The following is a 20,960-nucleotide window of genomic DNA, read 5'->3' on the forward strand; positions in this document are numbered from 1 at the left end:
CACATTTCTCTGATAAACGATAAAACTTGCACAACTGACACGATGAGTAAATTTAAAGCTGGAATTTCCTCTGTCGGAAGAATAAACAAAAAAAAGACAAGGTAAGATAATTACAATCTGTGAGCTATATCAGGATAATGAACAGGTCCACAATCAAGACACCATGATTGTTTTCAAGAGAATTATCAATTGTTTGGTTTTTTTGCATGTGAAAAGTAGAGTTTTCGCAGTGATTTTTTTTTTACTTTTTCTTCATCATCCACAGTTGATTTATCATCTAGTGTTTGTGGGAAGCGAAAGATCAAAGAGATTGTTTTTTTTATCCACTTTGTCCTGCAAGTCATTTCACTGTGACACTCGGCATCATAAATTAAAGAACTGAGTGGAAACTGGTTTGTGTACTTTATTTACAACAACGATGCGTGGAAGTGACGATTCACTGCCGTCAACACGAGAACCATAAAGGAGGAAGCAATCAGTCTTGTCTATGTTACAAAAATATCAACCTATCTATTTTACAGTATCTACAACACATTTATCACTTGGACATTCCTCGTCTGAACTCGCTCCGTTTCGTCAAGATTGTCTTCGATGTGCAACGTCGTCTCTTGAGACAGTTTCTCTTCTTCACACTTTAAACTTTACAATCTTTACACACAAAAGCTTCATAACACCAGCTGCTAGCTGAGTGGGACAGTTCCTGTTCTCCTACATGTGAAGGTCCGAGACATTCTCCAGGCGGAACGTACTTTCACTCCGCTCCGCCGTAACAAGTCAGCTCTCCTCTGACGTTTGAACTTCATGTGATTTATAACCTTCTGGGCCAATAAGTTCACATTGTTTTTTGTTTTTTTTTCTACCCCCCCCCCATGTAAGATATTCGGTTTGGACCGTCCGACAACAGTCTCCCGAGGTCAGCTGCAGGCATTTCAAACGCCCTGCTCATGAGTGGCTGCTGTGAGTTTGTGTGTGTGTGTTGGGGGGGGGGGGCAAGTAAGTAATCTGAGACGGGATCTTGTCCGTGGCTGTTGTTGGGTCCAGGGTGGTTCAAGGGTGGAACGCAAGCCAAAGAAATCCATGTCATCCTGGGAAGAGAGCAGAGCAGGAAGAGGAGCGGAGACGCGCAGTGATTAGTAACGTATCTTCCACTCGGAGCCGGCCAGGGCCCCGACTTAAAACAGGATGGTCTTGTCTACATCAAAGGAGCTTGTTGCTTGTCTCTTGTTTCTTTTAGCAGCTGCTCTCTGCAGACACACACAGAGCAGCGTCACATGCTATAAAAAGGCATCCCTGGAGTTCAAGAGCAGGATCACAGTATTGGTTTCAGTGCTCCTCTTGTGTTTTGTACTGTGATTTCTACACAATCAAGGTTAGGGTTAGTTAAATATTTGTAGTTTCTGGAGTTTCTTAATATTAAAGGTCCCATATTATGCAGAATTCACTTTCTAATGGTTTTTCTAGCAGTAGTACGTGTCCCCATAGTCTGTCTATGAGGTCCCAGAAATTAAGAAAGTCTGTCACATCCCTCACTTGCCTGCTCTACTTTTGTGTGTGTGCTCCAAAGAGCTCATCAGAGATGTTCTAACCACTCCCTCAGGGAGTGGATAATCCCTTTGGCCCTCCCACAGGTAGATGAGCTCTGCGCCCTAAAATTACAAGTAGGCGCCATTTTGTTCTCCATGCAAACACTACCGGAAAACAGACATGGCGAGGACAGACACGGCTCATTAACATTTAAAGAGTAGAGGGAATTTTAGGCTGGCTGGAATTCAGGACCAAGGCTGGGTTTGGGGTAATACAATTTGGATAAAAAGGTGTTGGACCTCTGACACCTTGTGAAATTGTTGAAAGACTGTATTAATATGGGACATTTAATCCATGAGGAACATCATCCAGATAGGTTAAAAGCAGGAGAATAGAACCCACAACCTTTTGCATCAACTACTAGCAGGTTGTCACCAACATAAGAGAATTCTGTTCCCTTGGCGCCTGGTGAAAGTTTTTTTTAACAAATTGTCCTTTGTGTGACTCTCGTTAAAATGTCGGCTCACCTTCCTGAGTCAGAGCGTTGTGTTTTGGAAGAAGTGCGTCTGTCACAGCTTCACTCCTTTCAGGTGAATTCTCCCTCATCTCTTCCTCTTCCTCCTCTTCCTCCTCTTCCTCTCCTCCCTCCGCCTCCCATCTCTCCCCTGCAGGGGGCTCGTTGCCTCCGTAGCAGGTGGACTCTGGACGTCCTTCCGGCCACATCGGGGCGCCGTCCTCATTCAGGTTGGTGTTCCTAGGGAAACATCATTTGAGAAAAAAAAAAACAACCTGTGGTTATTATCTGCAGGAATCTGTGTTGGCAGCCACACCCTGCTAACTCTATTTGTTGTCAGCACTTCAAAGGAAAGAATTACCACCTTAAATTATCTGTGCAGCTCCTTGATGAGACACTAGAAATTAAAGTGCTGCACCCAAGGCGGGGTTTACCCTGCTGCTGTTCCTTAGAGTTGCTTAAAGTCTCAGCTCAAGCAGGCTGATGGTGAATCACTCCCTGTTTCTGCAAGTGTCTGAGCACAATCTTCACCTCCAGTATTTAAAGTTGGACCACAACAGGAAGTACCAAGCCTATTCTCACTTGAAATGTCTGTCGGTGTAGCTTCATGGAGTTTGTTGGAAGCTCGGCGTTGAGTTTATCCACCATGCAAACTGCAGGTCTTTATAGTCACTTGCCTCTGGGTTGAAAAAATGTTCGCAATCACAAAAGGTTTTAGTGGTATTGTTGCGCTGAGACCATTTAATATGGGGTTTATTAACAGCAGCCTTCCGTGAGTAATTATTCTTTTTGTTTGAAATGACTACTGGCAATGTCTGTTGGAGGCATGTTATGATTTCAAATGATTACAACTTGTCATGACTTCCTCACCTGCCACTGAGACTCGTCTGAGACTGGAAAGCACTGTTGTCCTGGCTGTGGCCAAAACTGCAGCTCTCATCACAGCACAGAGACGGGATCAGGTGGACTGGACCTGAGCAACACACGCATATTCAATTTGGAATATTTTCCATTTGTTTTTTGTGTAAAAAAAAATGTCTGAATATATGAAAACAAAGTCATACAAAGTTGAACCATACGAAGAAAAACAAGTAAAATTTCAACATAATGTCATTCTTAATGAGAATACGGTGTCTCCAACTCCGTAGATGGCGAGACTGGATGACATTTTAAAGGCTTAATGGTAAGTTTCCTTTGTACTCTTTCATGCCACTGGTCCGATTGGACCTCTGGTGGTGACTTTACTCAACATCATTGCAGTTTAGATTAACTTTAATCCCAATGTCTTTGCAAATGCACAATTGTCACTTCAGCCAACAACGGGACACCACTTGGTGATGACCTACCACAGGCGTGTCCGGGGCCGAGGTGACACTGGCAGCAGGGCCTTGGTGGGTAATCGTGGAGCCAGCGAGCGTCCAGGCAGGAGAGCTCTGCCCCGGTGTAGGGGCAGTCCTGAGACCTCAGAGAAGCTGCTGAGGAGACACGTCACAGATGATAAATAATCTCCGATAATCCACTGGTACCAGCGGCTGAAGACGGGCTCAATATTCTTTGGATGATGTGAAAACGTGGCCATCAACGTGATCATTTGTGAACAATCAACCACAGGTGACGACGGGTTGGTGTGGCCAAGCCTCCCTTCACACTTCAATGGTGTAAAATAATTTGGCGCCGTTGCTTCAGCTATGAGCCAACTAATTACTGAGTTACTGTGTGCTAATGTTATAGTTATAATTGCTGAATCACTTTGCCAATAATTATTTTTTTTCTTTTCAATTCATTGTTGTTGCCATTTGAGCTGTTGCACCCTTGATGTTTGACACACAGTTTCTGTGGTGTGACAGATGCATTTATTCAAATCATTTTAGGATCTGCGATTGCAATGTCCTTGTTTCCGGTCCCAAATAAGAAGATAAATGTGAAGGACTTTGAAAAAAAAAAAAACTTTTAAAAATACTCAAAATATTACCAACTTTAACTAAATCAATGGGTCGAGTTAGATACACATCTATCGGTGAATCAGACAGCGAACACGTAGAGCCAACCAGTTTGAATAAAGTCCAGCGATGAGTTCAAGACCCACAGCTTCTCTATCGTCAACCCACAGGCCAAAATGTAAAAGGCACCATTCTCTGCTTCACATGAGGAAAACAAGCCTTGTTTTATTCATCCTGCCTCAAATAAAGGTGATACTTGTTATTACAGATGCAGATGTGATTCTTCACACTTTAGAGCATAATTATAGACCACAGTGTGGACTGATTGTTCATGTTATTGCTTGATGTTTCTATGACTGTGTGTGTGTGTGTGTGTGTGTGTGTGTGTGTGTGTGTGTGTGTGTGTGTGTGTGTGTGTGTGTGTGTGTGTGTGTGTGTGTGTGTGTGTGTGTGTGTGGAAATGTCTCACAACCCCTCGGGTCTGTGAGGCCAATTAAAATTGCATGAGCTGCATGCCTCTGGAAATCGACTGAATGTTTTGTGGCTTTTCTTTGAGTGGGCAGGGTGTTTTGACTCTTGAAGAGAAACTAGTAACAGAATGACTTCCAGGAGTATTTCATTATGAAAAGACGCAGCGAACATTAACAGTCAGCTGGTCACGCCTTCATGACTACCGCCGTCTTTGTTTCAGGTGTGCTTACTGGGCAAACATGATGTCATTAAGACTTTGCCCCGGGATGGTTCACATACTCAAGCACTTTTGGCCACAAGAACGCAACTCATTATTATACAAGTTCCCACAAATGCACAACATTGGGGATGAATACATTCCCAGCCCTGTAGGCGTCCCGTTTGTACAGCAAATAATGCAGTTTTTCAGCAGCTTCATGAGAAAAATAGTGACAAACGAGGGCCGCCAACGGCATAAATATTACAATTTCTTTCAATATTATAAACAAAGCATTTGGGTTGATCATGCAAATGATAGCATCAAAAAGATAGATTTAAAGGAACAGCAAGTCTACACTCAAAATGGGAATTGTCCACATTTGCCTGTATTTATTTGAAAAAAAAAACACATTTGAGCAACCCCTTTACTAGCGATTACATTTATTTGGCTATCACCACATATATATCACTCCTTTTATATGAGAAGGATCAATGTGAAAACCCGTCTGCCAAGATGTCAAACCTCAACACACATCTTGAAGTGATTAAAAAAAAATCTAAGCCAAAAAGTGAAACACGTGTACTGACCACTGGGCTTCTTCTCCAGCAGCTGCCTCTTGCAGTAGATGACACACAGGACGAGCAGGGCCAGCAGCACCGTGGCCAGCGCGCTGCAGATGACCGCGGCCAGCGCCATGTCCCGCGGACTCGTCACCACCGAGGGCAGCGGCACCAGGTTCACACGCCCGCTGCCTGATAACCACATCAGAGGAGGGGGAAGGTGAGATTTAACATGTCGACTTATGACATCTTCTGGTCTATTCACCGGAGCTCATACTGTTTTACTGAGAGTATGGGACATAAAAGGTTCGATAGAAAGACAGTGAATTTTGGTTTTTCGGTCTGCTCGTCAGCTGTTACAATAAGGGTGTGCCATAATACATGTGGAATGACTTGACAGGAAAGACTGGATTTTCTATATGTGGAGATATCAGCATCCCTTCACAAGGATCGGAAAACATTGATCTGTGGGACACCAGCAAGAAATCAAACATTCTGTGTATCCCTGCATCCCTGATTTTCAATTCCGATTTGTTAGACAAACTATTAAAGTGGAGTTTTGTAGTGAAGGCGGTGGAGGGGTCAGGCAGAAGGAGGAGGGAGTGAGGATGTACAGGAGGATTGCTGTGTCGGAGGAGAGAGAGGGTGTCGACAGATGGTAAAATGTCAGGCGAAGATATGGAATGAAAAAGAATGGATGAAGTTTTGACTTTTAAACTGTTCTTTAGTTTTAGTTGCTCATCTTCAGCTTTTTTGGGAGTTAAATGTTTCGATATTTTGAATTCACAGTGCGTGATAAGTCATTGAGGAGTGCGCATTGCTACGAAAGTGCGCAAACGCATCGGAGACCTTCAAAGGCTTGCTCACACGCTGTAATCCAGCGCTCTTCAGCTCATCTCAGTCTTCACACAAGACCAATTTATTCGTCTTTGCCTCGGGTCAGTCATCTCCTTGCTCAAGGTCTAATGAAATAACCCAAGTAGTTCAAAGAGAAAACGCCGGTGGTGGATTCCCTCTCTTCATCCTCCCACTGTCTCACTTTCTGAACAAGATGATTTACAGACGTCCCCCCCCCCCCCCCCCCCCCCCCCCCCCCCCCCCCGGGCTCCTTCACATGCTGACTCCAGTGGCAGACACACTCATCAGGCTCCTCCAGTGACTCAGCCATGAGCGCTGACGGGACGGAGGGAGAAAACCGAGACTGACACAGAGTCTGTTTCTACACTCGAACGTGTCATTGTCCGCAGACTTAATGAGGAAGCTGCCAATACGATTTCGCTGATATGCCTGATGGGACGAGTGTTTACCCCTGGCTCTGTCACCCTTAACACAGGTAACGACTGCCGGTCCCAAGAATGTAGCTCAGTTTACAAGTTCTCACCAATACAGCATGTCAAGAGTTTAAAGCAGCCAAACATTCTGATAATAATTAAAAAAAAAAAGAATAACATGAAAGAAGAAGAAAACATGCTTCTTTCTGAAGAAATGTCTTTTTCTACCTTTCCAAAATATGTGACACTACAAATCGGTCAAATTTGAACTGAGCAGAAAATTACTGAATGCATTACGTGATTGTGTAAAGGTTTAAAGACAGCTGCTTAATTTAGAATTTAGCATGTCAAACATGAGCATCATTTTGTGTTTTCATCTCAAAAAATCATCTCTAAATTGTAATTTTTGGCTTTTCACTGTGCTGCTAAGTTCACCAGCCTGATGCTAATTGACTGATTTTAACATTTGATGTTTGTCGAGTCGTATCAAAACTAATCCTCCATTATATTTAAGTCCCTGCCTGTCGAGGGAATCTCTCCATATCCCCCAGTTGTACTGAAACTTTAAAGGAGTCTTTTCTTGAGTAACTCGGATGTGGGAAAGTACCAAATTCCAAGCGGGAGAATATTTCTGATTGCTGTCAAACTTCGAAATTCCAGAAAACTATGATACGCTAATACCACATCAATCAACATGGGATTTGTGCAAATTATTACTTCTTAATATTAGTCGTTTCTCATAAGCTGCACTCACTTATAACTTCTGGAATAACTAATTATTATCATTATTACCAATATGCACATAAATTGGTGTGTTTATTAAAGAAAGACAAGGCTCTTTACAGCAGTTTCAAGCACAAGACAGACATTTTAAACCTTGATGTTAAAAATGGTATAAACAAATATGTTAATTTTACATAAACACAATACTGGTTATATATGAGTTCAGTTAATATTTTAGTACAAACACTCCATGAACTGTTTGAAGTACATAATTTAAAAAGAGAGATGATCATTATTCTAGAATTTGTTTTGACAGGGGTTGTCTCAGCAATTCATTGCAACATGACCAATAGGGATGCTCTTCCTGCCGCAGCAGGGATTTGAACCCCCACACTCAAAGTAATGATTTAACACAGTGTGCCACCAGTTGAAACACCTTGGGCATTAGAGGAAAATCTTGCCGGCAAACATATAATTTCAAATATCATCATCATCCAGTCTGACTTCAGCAGTAATCAATGTTTTTGTGTCTGCGGCCTGCAGATTGAACCGTACGCACAAACTTTCAAGATCCACATAGATGAAGGGACTGTGAAATCCCGATCCAGCAGCTGCATGCTACGCGTCCTCTGCAGATGGTAATTATACCGGACAGAAACAAAGAGAAAGGAGTGTGTAATGTTTTGCAGACATCCTGTGTGATATCTGAGGAATCGCTGAGCTGCACGTCCCACGGCGGCCTCTCCAGCGAGTGAAACTTCCCTAAAACTGTCTCGTGTAAACACCTCGGTAATTTCTGAAATGAATGGGAGCGTGAAGGTGAAGGCGTGGGTTAATGCGGAGCAAACAGTGAACGAGAGCCCGTGTTTCTGTGGAGCAGATCGACCAGTTACCAACAAGAATATCATGAATGACTTTTTGTTTGAGGGACTCTATTTCAGTTTGATGTTTGTTTTTCAGTTTATTAATCATAAAGGCAAACGGCTTCAACCTTTTCATGTCCAAGAGCTCTTTGTTATGCAATGTAAACAGTGTTTCAGCCTCTGGTTTTTATGCAGACTGATAGGGGATAAGGGTATTTTAAAATTCCTTCCGGGCAAGAGGAAGCAAAAATCAAAACAGTCAGTTCGAGTATTGAGCATTGGTTTGATTTTGAGGGACAAAGACGACACATCAGTATCAACAGTTTAAAAACTTGAACTATTGACTGACTTTTAACAAAGTTAATTTAATCCCAGCAACAGAGGCATTTGTCTGGTCTGAGACTCATCTGACCACTGTGTTCAAACACAGCCTGCACTGTCAAGGTCACACCCGGCTCATCCGAGGTGAGCATCGTGCCTGACGGCACAAAGGCAGTCTGTTATAGGAGAGCCGGCAGCTGCAGCAAGCGCAGATAAACCACGGCCCATTGAAGGGACCTCACCTGCTGATTTTATCTGCACACAAACCAGAGCAATAAACCGCAGCCTTTCACAGACTCCCCGCCTGTTGACTTTATGGAACGCCACAGAGTCCAAATAAAAGAAGCACCTCTTTACACCTCCGAGGGATCTCTGACTTTTGTGTGTAGGAAGTCTTTCAGAGGCTCTTTAGGTGAACCGACTGATTCACAAAAACAGACAACACCGTTAACATACTGTGACTGAAGTTAATCCACATGACTGAAGACCACATGAAATAGATAATGTGTTTTTTTTTTTTTTTTTTTAAATCTTGTGTCTATGAGCGAATTGTTGGTTTATCTCTTGAGCTCTTCATTACGTTAACTGTTGAAAAAGGTTTATTGTTTTGTATTATTATACAAAATAATGTAAAACCCCAGTGGGATATCTGATGGAGCTCAGTACATAGCATGATTGGCTACCAAAGATGTGAATTTAACTTGGAGACCACTATAAGAGCTTTCTGTTGTCATCTGTTCATCAATCAGTTCAGCCGGAAAGTGGACCACCATGTAACTTTCAACTTCTGCTATCTGCAAATTGATTGAGGCAATAAAAACTAATGTACAAGTTGCTTTTACAAATAACTAGCAAGCTATTATCTCAGCAGCTTGTAAGGAAAACTCAATTACTTTTTAACTGTATTATTAACCCCTATTTAGAACTAATCTTCCGTAACTTGCATGTGAACTCACACAGTATAATATCTGTTAATTTAGTTTCCTTCAGACACTTTTCAAACTTTAAGTGCCTTCATCAAAGTGCAGTGCAGAGAGTGCATGTTAAACAGGCAACACAATAAATTACTCATTTCATCGTCTTTAAAAATGGTAATACTTCTACTGGCACGACTTGCTTTAGATATTATTCTAATTATGGCTTGATAACAGCATATAAACCTTGTGGTAGCAGGGAGACAATTCAGAGATCAGTGCTGACATCTGTTACTTGGTCAGTTTTAATACTTTTGGGCTTTGTCTTGCAGGCAGGCAGGAATGTTTCCCTGTATCTCTGGTTGTGTTTTGTGCAGCTTGTGATGAGAAGTTGATATTGAAATCAGTTTGGCTCGCAGCAGCAGCAACAGCAGCACGATTACATTGGGATTTTCTTTATGTTCCAAGATGAAACAGTGAGGTTATCAGAGAGAAGGAGGTTTGCTGGATCATGTTTCCGTTGGCCCGTCTCTATCGTGCGCTGGGTCTAAAAAACGCAACAACGGCGTGCAAAAATGGGAAGCGGCCGCAGGAGCTAAAAAGTAAAAGCATCTGATGACATTGTTTTTATTGCAGGTAGAGTGTAGGTAGCATTGCTGTGTGTGTGTGTGTGTGTGTGTGTGTGTGTGTGTGTGTGTGTGTGTGTGTGTGTGTGTGTGTGTGTGTGTGTGTGTGTTGTGTGTGTGTGTGTGTGTGTGTTTTCATGCTCTCTGCGCTCTGCCATGACACTGAAAAACTCCAGCAGATGAATCACATTAAAGAGGCTGAAGGAATCCATAAAACACAACCTCATTTTACTCAGCTCCAAAAAAAAAAAGCCACTGGGGGAAAAGGGAGGAGACGAAAAGTAGGAGGAGAAGGGGGGGGGTAAAGATTTACAGTCCACCCAGACTGCGACTGCCTCCCCTGCACAGCTGCACCATTGCCCCCGGGCCGGTGTGGCCTATTAGAATGATCTGCCCCTTAAGTTTTCACCACCCTCCTCAAGATAACACAGGAGGGGAGAGAGAGAGAGAGAGAGAGAGAGAGAGAGAGAGAGAGAGAGAGAGAGAGAGAGAGAGAGAGAGAAGTGGGGGGGGGGGGTTCAAACAGTTGGAAATGCTCCAGTGAGAATCCTGGTAGAAGCTAACTACCAGCTATGTTCCCAGCCACAATGACCATTTTGTTTCCAGTATCGAAACGGGAAGCCACACAGATGGACAAATGAGTGCCCGGGGGAGGGGGGTCTGTCTCGAGACCAGCCATCACTACACAGGCTCAAAGCAATACCCAAATACCCATTATTTATATGTTCATGCAGAAGGGAAATCCAGCAGTCGATGGAGCCACCGATCTTGACATGTTGGGCCGGTGCGCCGAGAGCACACAGGCTGTCTGATATCCTCGTCTCCGTTTATTTAACACCGGGGTGAGACCTCTGGCTGGGACGGCTCCTGACGCTCACGCCGACTAAAGCCTCCTCAGAAACAACTGTGGCATCCGCTGCCACCAGGAAGTCACACTCAATCACCAAAGGTATAAGCTCCCTCACATGTTGGTTTTATGCGGACACTTAAAAATCGTGGGGTGACACTCGTAAAGGCCCGGAGAGAGGATTTAATTGGATCTGCAGTGTGCTGGAATGTGAGCACATTGCAACACTGCCGCTTTCTTCCTCTTTGCATAATAGCAATAAATTACGCCGCGAGAACCTGCACACTCCCTCATATGTGTTTACATTGGTACAGCACATGCAAGGTATTTTCTCTTTTTTTTTCCCCCCTTAACAAATACTTTAGAGATGTTTTGTCTCAAATTATCAATGGAGGTCTTGTTCAAGGAAGTTTGTTCATTTAATCCAAACTGAGTGCTGAAAATGAGTGACATGCTCTGAGCTAATATAATCCAGCGTTGGCAAATCCACTATTATGTTAGCGGTATCCATTTCAGCTTTTCAACTGCTCGCCTTATAAATCCGAGCATTTATTTGCACGTATAGCGTCGCTGGCTGGCTCCACTTGGGACTTAGTGAATGAAATATGGCTCGCACCACCTTTGAACAAGGCTATAGTTCTGGTTACTCCAAAAGGACCCTGTGCTGGCATGTCACACCAGAGTGTGTTTGTGTGCGTATGTGTGCAGGCTTTGTTGTGGTGTTCCAGCCTGGATCTTGGTGCGAGTAGCATTTGGCGAGGAGTTCAATGGTGCGTCGTTGACGGTGATGTTTGCTCTTCTACTATTGTATCCCTGTTGTTTCATGTCAAAACACCATCTATTGCAAATTGGAGATGAATGGCCGGTATTCATGAGAGAACATTTAACTAAACATCTGTTCAGATGAATTAAGAAAAAAGAAAAGATGCTTACAGTTGGGCTCATACGGAGGTGGAGGATCCCCACATGGTATACACTCCATATCCTGGAAGCCACTTAATTTTGTCTTCCTGTAAAATCTGTTGAAGACATGAGACGACATGTGTGTTAGCCACGAGAGGATGGTTGAATACGTTTACCTGTAACATGCTGTTCTTGAAAAGTTAGCATGGTCAATCCTTTTAAACTTCCATCAATCCACATTTCAAACCACTTTTTCCAAATTAATATCCGAGGCATTAGTGGTGATTCAAGCTGAATATGAGTGACAGCACACCCTGGGCAGGTCACCAGTGTATCACAGAGACAAGGACAGTCACACACACTCACATTCACATGTAATTACTACCTGTAATTCTTATATAGCCTTTTAGTAAATGTTTCCTTTAATACATAGGTTGGCCAATTATAAGTGATTATGCCAAAACTTGCTCTTCACTTCATTTCTGATGTTTGAAGACTTTATAATAAAGTCCTATTCTGCTAATGATTAACTCCCCAAACAGATCAATCTGCAGAAGCCACTACTTTTGAATTGTTAAGAAGATAAACTTAGGAACTCTTCACTCATGTTATAGATTGTTTTCAGCAGCTAGAAACCTTATTGGAATAATTGTTAGGTTGTTTTTTTTCCATATCTATGTTATACGTGCATGAGTAATTAAATCTCCCCCCAAAAATGCAGGTAATGATTTGATTCATCAATCATTGGTTTCGTAACTCATTGCTTGCAACAGATTTGTACTTTTTTCTTAAAGCATCTACATTCAGGACAAAATGTTCTTCATCGGTATTCTGAGTAGTTAGGAGGAGGTGTGTCTGTCCTCTCACCCTGGCAAACAGTCACCACACACGGCGTTACTGGTGGTGGAGCAGTTGCCCTTCTGGAAGCGGTTGATGAGGCCACAGTCCAGGCAGGGCTTGCACTTCTGCTGGCTCCGGTCTTCTTTGAAGCGACTGCTCCGACAGGGCACGCACCGGGCATCCTCTCCATAACCAAAGCCACATTCCTGGAGGGATTAATGGGAGAAACACCGGGTAAGAGGTGGGGTTGGAGAGTTCTGAGGAGGGAGGGGCGATGTGCAGCTGGTGAAAAGCGGGCTTGAATGTGGGCTACCGGGGGTCTGGAATTAAAGAATGATCTTGGCTCACGGGATCAGAAGAGAACAATGATGTGCCTCTTTTGAGAGTCCATCTTACACTGGCAATAATCTCCCTGACTCTCTCAGCATGAATGAGTGGCCTTCCGCTGCAAGACCCAGAAAGGCCATGCATTTGAATAATAAAGGCTCTGGGGGACACCCACTGTTGTATTATTGCAGGTTTATTGCTGCGTTTTTGTGCGACTGCCTCTCCAAGCAGACTCAGTGAGTGTCCTCGTTGATTGAGAGGCCAGCAAGCAAAGGAAACGCTTCAGGAAGGGGGCAAGGATTACGGAGTGATATATGGAGAAAACACGATGAATACTCTTTTTGTGCAACAATTGAAAATGCACTTTAAAAGCACAGCTTCCTACAACTGTGTGAATGATCTAATGCTAAACCACCTTTTGAATTTGTCCACCTGAGCCAGGCAAGATCTAAATGAGGAAAGCTGTTTTTTTTCTCATGAAAAAACCTACTTAATTTCTTCTTTAAACTCAGATCTGGATCTGTTTGCATGGTTGATTAATGTATATTTTACAACCACTCCCTTTAAAGATTTACCTCCGTTATTCTCTTTTTCACAGTAATGTTTATGAAGTTTTTCATCTCTCTCTCGCTTTTAATGTTCCTCTCCTCACATTTTTGTGATTTACCTGTTTGGCTCCCAGTTATATCATCAAAACCTAACCTGGAAGACGGATGACCTCAATGACAAACTGACATTTACATGACAGCTGTTATTTCTGTGCGCCACAAGCGTGAAAACACCCCGCGAGGATGACATCATGCATTGATCATTCATTATCAGCTCCATAGCAGCTGCCCTCCCGTTATCCAGTGTTGCCACACTGCTATCCAAATCCACTGCGATAAACGGGCAGCGAGAGGAGTAGGGGTGCTCATATATCATTAAAGTGAAGGTCAGCTTCAAACAGGCCTTCTCTCTTCTCTTCTCTCCTCGCCCGTGTCCCGTTTCACTGCCTGGGCATGCAGTCCTGCAGGAATGTGGGCAGAAGCTTCTGATAGGCGGCGGGGTGGGGGGGGGCTTCGTTTGGGGAAGCAAGCTGGCAAGACATAGAAATGGAGGTTGGAGGCAAAGATGTGATCTTGTGATGGCACCACCGAGTCGAGACAGAAGATGAGGAATTCAGTGCTTCGAGCCAAACACTTGTGAGGCCGACACTGAACCCCTGGGCCGGGCCTGGCCCGACGTGGACCGGCGAAGCCTCCGCTCCTGCAGCTGTTGCTGTTAACTCTCCATATAAGGCCTTACCCTCCAATGGGGCAGAGCTGTGGGACACAGAGAGGGAGTGGATGGGGGTGACTGATGAGTGATAAAGAGGGGAAAGGGGGGATAAAGAAGACTTGGCTGCCCACAGTTGCATGCCAGGATCTTTCCTTTCTCAAGACAGAGACAGAGAGAGATAGAGAGACAGTTCAGGCCCAGGCAGAATGACTGCTGCCACGCTGAAACACGTCACTCTGAACACACCAAAGGCCCAATCACAGTGGGGGTACCACACACTTGGTTCTGTGACCCACTTCCACATGAAGGAAAGGGGCCCTGGGATGATTCATCCCCTCTCAACCCAGTACTGGCACAAGCTCTGTCCGTGGGGCACCACATGGCAGGATGGGCAGATTCGATGCAGACACAAGCAGGTCAGAGCACTAAAACAAGAGGAAATGGAACCAACTCCTGCCCCTCCGGTCCAGCCAGCTCAGATCATCAAGGAGTGATCGCTTTCTTCTATTAACTCCGCAAACAAAGACCAACAGAGCCACCCTGAACTGGAGCTGGTTTGGCAGCTAGCTGGAATACAATACACTGTGGGAAGCTATTATTCTTATGAAAAGAGACACGTACAATGTAAAAAAAACTTGAGTGGCACATTAACACCATTACATATTATTAAATACATATCAGCAGTATAGTGAGCTGCCACAAGCCCTTTCATTGCTGTATGAAGTTTGAAACAGTATCCAAGGTCAGGGTGAGCTTGCCTTTTGGATAGCATGTCCACAATAGCCTCTCTCACGACTCACCAAGTCACACGTGTGTGTTTCATGGTTCTCACACAGATAAACATCAACTCCGGAAAATGTAACACCAACTGATAATTGCAACAAATCCAATTCATAGATGTTTTGTTGCATTATTTTGCCACCTCTGCTAGATTTAGCTGTATTGTGTTGGTTTTTATTAAACATTGTTTCACTTTCTGTAACGGTTCACAAAACATCACTCATCCTCTAAAACACAAGAGGAAGAGAGTTACAACACTTTCCATTGTTCATAGACATGCAGGTCCAATCCCCGGTGAAGAGGTTTTTTTTCAAATCTGAGAAATTATCTGGATATTTTTGGCATGTTAAACATTACATTTTCTCTCAATCGGTGAGTTTGTTAAGTTCTGCATCTGCAAAACCGCTCCGAAATGTGTTTTTACACTGTGAACAGAATATCTACATCTAAACAAACAGATTTTAGTTGTAATATTTGTAGTATTTCAAAAGTGTTTGAGGAGAAGTCTATGAGCGCAGACATAATCTGATAGAGGAGAAAACATTGTGGTTGGGATCGTGTCAGCAAAGTAAACATCCAAGTGAGGTGGTCCTTCAGGTTTAACATGGTGCGACTTGATTTCACCCTCAAACCATCAAATAGAGGAACAATCCCCAGTCCTATCTCCTGATCTAGTTTGACAGAGATTATAGAGTGGGGGTGGGGGGGACGACACACACAGACATTTCTGAGATTAAACAGGCAATCGTGACAATCGCTTGGTAAATCAACTTGGAAAGCGAGTGAGCTGATTTGAGCTGAGAACAAAGCAAACTTTCCTTCTCTTATTTTGCTTGTTCAAACTCTCACTGCTACCTGGCTTGATTCACCAGGGGACTTATGCAGCAAATATCTGAATCTGGTTTGCTGCTCCACTCCTGGCCAGTGCCACCCAGAGGTTCTTTGTGCTGCGAGAGGGGCTGCAGGAAATGCAACACTCTCGCTACATACAATACTACACAATGTTGACACATCAAAGTTGTGTTCCTGCCTTTTTCTCTCTTTCCTGGACGTCTTCCAGACTTCACTGGAAAGCAAGTCCTCCTTTCTCCTCCGTGCTTGACGTGAAAACAGACTAAGTAACTTCCCTCTGAATGAAACAAAGGATGAAATATATCAAGGAGAAAAAAAAAGAAGTACTTTTAATGGACGTTCTCTATGTGTGCTTTTTGGTGGGGGTTTTTTCCCAACAGTTAGTGTAGAGGGGCTAATTGATGTTTGTCAGCCCGCCTCAGAGTGTCTTCCAGAGGCAAAGTTCCAGAGCAAACTGGGCCACATTCCTCCGGGATCTCTATGGCAGCTGCACAGAGGGACTCCAAAAGTTTGATTCCCTCCCAAACGGTCACTCCTGCCTTTTCAGAATATGAACAGATTGTCTCGGTTCCCCTGAACTCAGATCACAAGTTGTTTCTATGGGAAACTCTCTCGGCCTCCAGGCTCAGGTCTCCACTTTGAGCCAGCATCCCGCTACCTTCAGAGAAAGAATGAGGCAGCCAATTATTAACCAGGACCCCGGGGTGGCTTGCAGCATTCATGCCTGTTGAGCTGGCTGAGCAACACGAGGACTAGTGAAGCGTATTACCAACCACAGAGTGCATGTCTGTGTGCACTGAGATTAAAGGCAACTGGGCTTAAATGCATGTGTGCAACAGATGTCAAGGGGTTATACAGATTTTTTTCCATCAGCCCTCAAAGATGTAGTGCAGTGTAAAGTCACCAGCAGTGCAGTTAGCAGCCGTTTTATTGGCAAAATATTCTTTTGCCACGGCTTTTTTTGATGTCGCAAACATATTCCCTTAATGTTTAATCTTTTGAATCTTTTGAGTTTGTGCTTTTCAGCTATTCATAGAGGCTGTAATGCTCGCGGCTTGTTTAGATGAAGTAGCAAATATTTTCCTTCAAACTTGGTCATATGTGAGGCTGCGAGGAGGAGTTTCTGATACTCCAGGAGTTCTCAAACTTCTTTCAGTAACAGCGTGTTCATAGATCTTTATGAGAATGGTACCACTAACTAAGTTGTGACATCATTATGATATAAACCCAGTGTAAAAGAATACTGTTGTTACTTCAAGAGGACATTGCAGTTGCATTGAAATGATGATTTTGGCTCCAATGAGCTTGTTTGTTAAGTAGTTTTACATGTAAACAGCTTGCTAAATAATCTGCATTGAAAATAACAGTGTTATGTATAAATGGAAAACACAATTGTCTTCCTTTTATTAACAGTAAAATAGTAATAATGCATGTCTCATAATCATTAAACCATTTAATTGTTTTGGTTTCTACTCAGGAGTCAATCTGGGCTGTGGATCAAAACGAGCAGTTTTATCCCAATAGTCTTACTAAACTGTGGCAACAACCCCAAAATGCATATGGCAGGAAATGATTGCTGTTTTAAAAAAAAACATTTTTTTTAACGGAAGTCAAATAGTTCCATATACTTGTTTGATCACACACTGTTTTTTTTTTCACCTTTACATCTCTGCCTATACTTGCAAAAGTAGGTAGGCTGCGGTGCTGCTGCCAGAGAGGAAAGCCTTTACTTACCAACATTAACCAACACTACAGAGGCCTGTTGGTACAAAGCACACAGAAACCTGCAGCCAAGGTGCAGGAGAAACTGCACTGCCAGCCGAGAGAGCGGCAAGCTTAGGCATGGCTCGGTTCAAACAGCAAGACAATAAGTTGGACGGGTTGCAGAGAGCGAAAAACAATGGGAGCCATTCAGCTGCATAAGGTCAAAAGTATGGGTGTGACTGATTAAAGAAGGGTCGGTGTTCTACAAAAGCTAATAACAGCCTGGCGCTTCCCTGCATGAAAGACAGGAAGCAATAAATAATGTGTGTTGCCTGGATCAGATACACTTTACTAAACACTGATGTCCATTCTTTTCATAAGCTCGCCAGTTTTTCCCTCTGACCAGGTTTTTTCAGCTGTTTTGGATCCCTTCTGTTGGAACACAAAGGATCCTAAATGAACAGTGACTGAACTTTTGTCCTTTTCAGGTGGACACAAAACCTTTTAACTTGGAGCCTCACTCTATACAGGTGAGATATTAAAATGCAGAAGAAGAAGAAGAATAAATAAATAACGAAGAAAAGGTTTAGCTCAAACCTTTGAAAGCTCCTGTCCTGCATCACACTGTTTGCAGGGCTTACAGTTCCCAAACCGGTCCTTGTACTCCAGCTCTCTGCATTCTCGGGTCTCCTCCTCAGCTCGTACGTGAATCTGACCGGGAGAGAGAGAGAAAGAGAGAAAGAGAGACGATTAGTGAAAGTTACAGATTCCTGCATTCCGTCATCACTTTCGTCCCCAGCAGCAGACTCATTACAGAGCTGCACATCGGAGAGTCTCCTCATATTGTAGGACAGAGGAGATGGGGTGGGAGAGACAGGGGTATACCCCCCGAGGACACTTCTCGGAAATAAGTCTCATACTGTTGGGAATAGATAAGATCAGGCTTTAATGGGCCCTGTGGGGGAACTGTAACCCTGCAGCAGAGAGAACAATACAGACATTGCCTCAAACCTGGGACAGGAGCGCAGAATAGCAAACACGATCAGGACACCGCAGTGGATGAAGGTAAAATGATACCCGGCACTGAAAGAGTGTCCCCGGGAAGAATTTCACAGCTGTGTGAACCATAGTTGAGATGACTGCATTTATGTTAAACAAACACTCAAAGATTATAGCAATCCTACATGTGTATATGTTTCGCAACTCACGCAAGCAGCAAGTATTCAATGTGTGTTCAGCAAATCTTCTCCTACAGAGTTTACTGCAAATGTTTACAAGACAAGATGCGCAGGCGATAACTGTGGCTGAGAGCAAATTAAAAAAAACAAAAACAAAAAAACCCCCCAACAACAGCACATTGAATAGAAGACACTCACCCAAGTGGAATACATGATGTGCAGAGTTAGCACCAGTGACAAGGTGTGTTGAAGCGTCCAGACCATTTTAAAAAGTCACTTGCTTGTTTGCAGCTGAAAGGAGAGAACAATTAAAGACTTAAGAGTGTATTCTAAGTGTGTCATTAAAATCTTTATTCTCTGTGTTAAGCGTCTTATCGGGAACAGGAGTATATTTGAGGATCAGGTCAGAATTCTTTGATAGTTTGCGTAATAAAAAGCAGATTCAGGAGAGTTTCACTACATAAACAAAACTGATTTCCTGGTGGGTTCTGCCAATGCTGTGCAATCAACATGTTTAAAGAGATATCTGACAAAGTCACAAAGAAGAATGCAAAAAATGTAATTGTTTAACATAAAAAGTCAAGCACATCGAATACATCGTGACTTCAAGTAATTACTGTAACAGGGAGTCTGAGTAATCCAGAGCATGTGGCTATAACAACTATGGTAAAAACATCACATTTATTGTATTAAGGTCATGTGTCTTATGTTGGTACGTATTTAAATGAAATCATATGCTGCATGTAGTCCACTTTATCTTTTCATTTAATATGTGGTCAGATTATTACTGTAAATGCAACATTTGCACAACTTTTGCAAAGTTTATAAAGGAATTAAAATGCGAAATTGGATTCAACTATAGATGTGAAGTTGCAATTTATACCTGAAAGTTGAGGTTAATAAAATTTTAAAAAGAACAAAATATTTGCAAAAACAGCTCAGTAGAAGAGGGAAAACTTTCCGGATTTGCTTTGAAGTTGCTACACAAACAATAAACAAACCTTTTAATAGTACCACAATGTATCTGCCTCTCCTGGAAAACTGACTATTATTCCAGGTTATTGGTGAGCTTAAAGCCTCGGGTATATCTGAAGGGATCGATACAGTAGCATCGCATCATGAGAACAATATCCCTTTCCAGACGAGAGGTGTGTTATTGTGTCTCGAGCTCTGCACAGAGAAAAGAAAGTCAACCCTCCTCTTACCTGCTGATCTGGAGCCTGTTGGTCGAAGTGTGGGATCCTCACGGTGGTGGCGTTTCCCCGCACCGCTCCGCTCACCATGTCAGCGCTGCAGCTCCAGCCTGCAAAGTCCCGCACAGACCCGCACAGACCCGCACGGCACAGCTCGACTCCGGAGTGAGAGCCGCGCGCGCAGGCTCGGGCTCAGAGTCAGCGTCGAGATCAAAGGCGGAGAGAGGGGCTGGCTTTATGGATCTGAGGCGGGTGTATCGGCATCAAAGCTCGCTCTCTCTCTCTCTCTCTCTCTCTCTCTCTCGCGCTCTCTCTCTCTCTCTCTCTCTCCCTCTCTCTCTGACACACACGCTCACACAAATAATGATGAATAATGGGGTTATTCATTCATCAATTGGAAATTGAGAGGACTTGCATCAGGATCATGCGCGTGTTTGCCTCTGCTATTTAAGAACCATGTCTGTCACAAACATTGTCCACTGACCCCCACAGTCCTCACGCAATGTCCCATTAACAATCCCGTCTGACACGTTTTATTTCATTTTTCATAACCATTGAAAATTATCCCAACAAGAAAAGCTGCCTTAGCTGCAGTTTGTGACTTTTCAATTTGTAGCAAGACAACATTAAATTACTTAAGCTGCCATCATTAAAATCTGCCTGAGGTTTCTGAATTGGCTGAACTTTTGACCCATAGAAGAAACAAAACGTTCACATCCAAGTGATTGACTTTGGTTTCAGAGGAGTGAACACTTGTTTGAAACAATTCTTTGTTTCCGTACATCATCTTCCAATCCTGTTTATCTAGGTTGAAGTGGTGCTTACGGTGTACCTTTAACATTGAATAAAACTCAAAGTAGAAGCTGAACAGGTTGATCTGTTGGTTATCTTTTGGTAGAATCCTCAGGTTTCAGCTCAACAGATGATGGTGGTTCATGTGGATCACCATTAGTCAATTTAAAGGGAATGTAGCTCACAATGCCACATGTTTATATAAGTTTTTCACAAAATGTTGCTTAATTTCCATTCAAATGCCTAAAAATGCTTGTAATGAATTACACCCGCGACATTAGGCTCATTATACAAAGGTAATAAATACAGTTTAAGGTTGACTACATGCTATACTCATTCCATTAACGTACAGATACTG

General features: G+C 43.2%; 1 protein-coding gene across 3 annotated transcripts; it reads right to left on the reverse strand.

Moving 5' to 3' along the window:
• Window positions 1–367: 367 nt before the first annotated feature.
• tnfrsf19 (tumor necrosis factor receptor superfamily, member 19) lies at window positions 368–20,008 on the reverse strand. 3 transcript variants are annotated; one of them, XM_080508528.1, is made up of 10 exons: window positions 19,823–20,008; window positions 18,816–18,908; window positions 18,037–18,150; window positions 12,544–12,722; window positions 11,707–11,792; window positions 5,236–5,400; window positions 3,385–3,510; window positions 2,909–3,011; window positions 2,052–2,278; window positions 368–1,244 (listed from the first exon to the last, which is right to left on the reverse strand). In XM_080508528.1, exons 2-10 carry the CDS (start codon window positions 18,879–18,881, stop codon window positions 1,231–1,233), a joined length of 1,080 nt encoding a protein of 359 aa, XP_080364654.1. In that variant the 5' UTR covers window positions 18,882–18,908; window positions 19,823–20,008; the 3' UTR covers window positions 368–1,230. The 3 variants fall into 3 exon arrangements, with proteins under 3 accessions (XP_080364654.1, XP_080364653.1, XP_080364655.1); XM_080508527.1 differs by having other exon boundaries at window positions 3,385–3,513; XM_080508529.1 differs by having other exon boundaries at window positions 369–1,085; window positions 3,385–3,513.
• Window positions 20,009–20,960: the final 952 nt, after the last annotated feature.

This window comes from Blennius ocellaris (genome assembly GCF_963422515.1).
Source record: "Blennius ocellaris genome assembly, chromosome: 2".
Taxonomy (NCBI): Eukaryota; Metazoa; Chordata; class Actinopteri; order Blenniiformes; family Blenniidae; genus Blennius; species Blennius ocellaris.

Coding starts and splice junctions, on each gene's coding strand:
- tnfrsf19 (XM_080508527.1), bottom strand. CDS start 18,881: ATGGTCTGGACGCTTCAACACACCTTGTCACTGGTGCTAACTCTGCAC. Junction 5,401..11,706: donor ACCTCCGTATGAGCCCAACT/GTAAGCATCTTT, acceptor TGTGGTTATCAG/GCAGCGGGCGTGTGAACCTG. Junction 3,012..3,384: donor CGGCCCCGGACACGCCTGTG/GTAGGTCATCAC, acceptor TGTGTTGCTCAG/GTCCAGTCCACCTGATCCCG.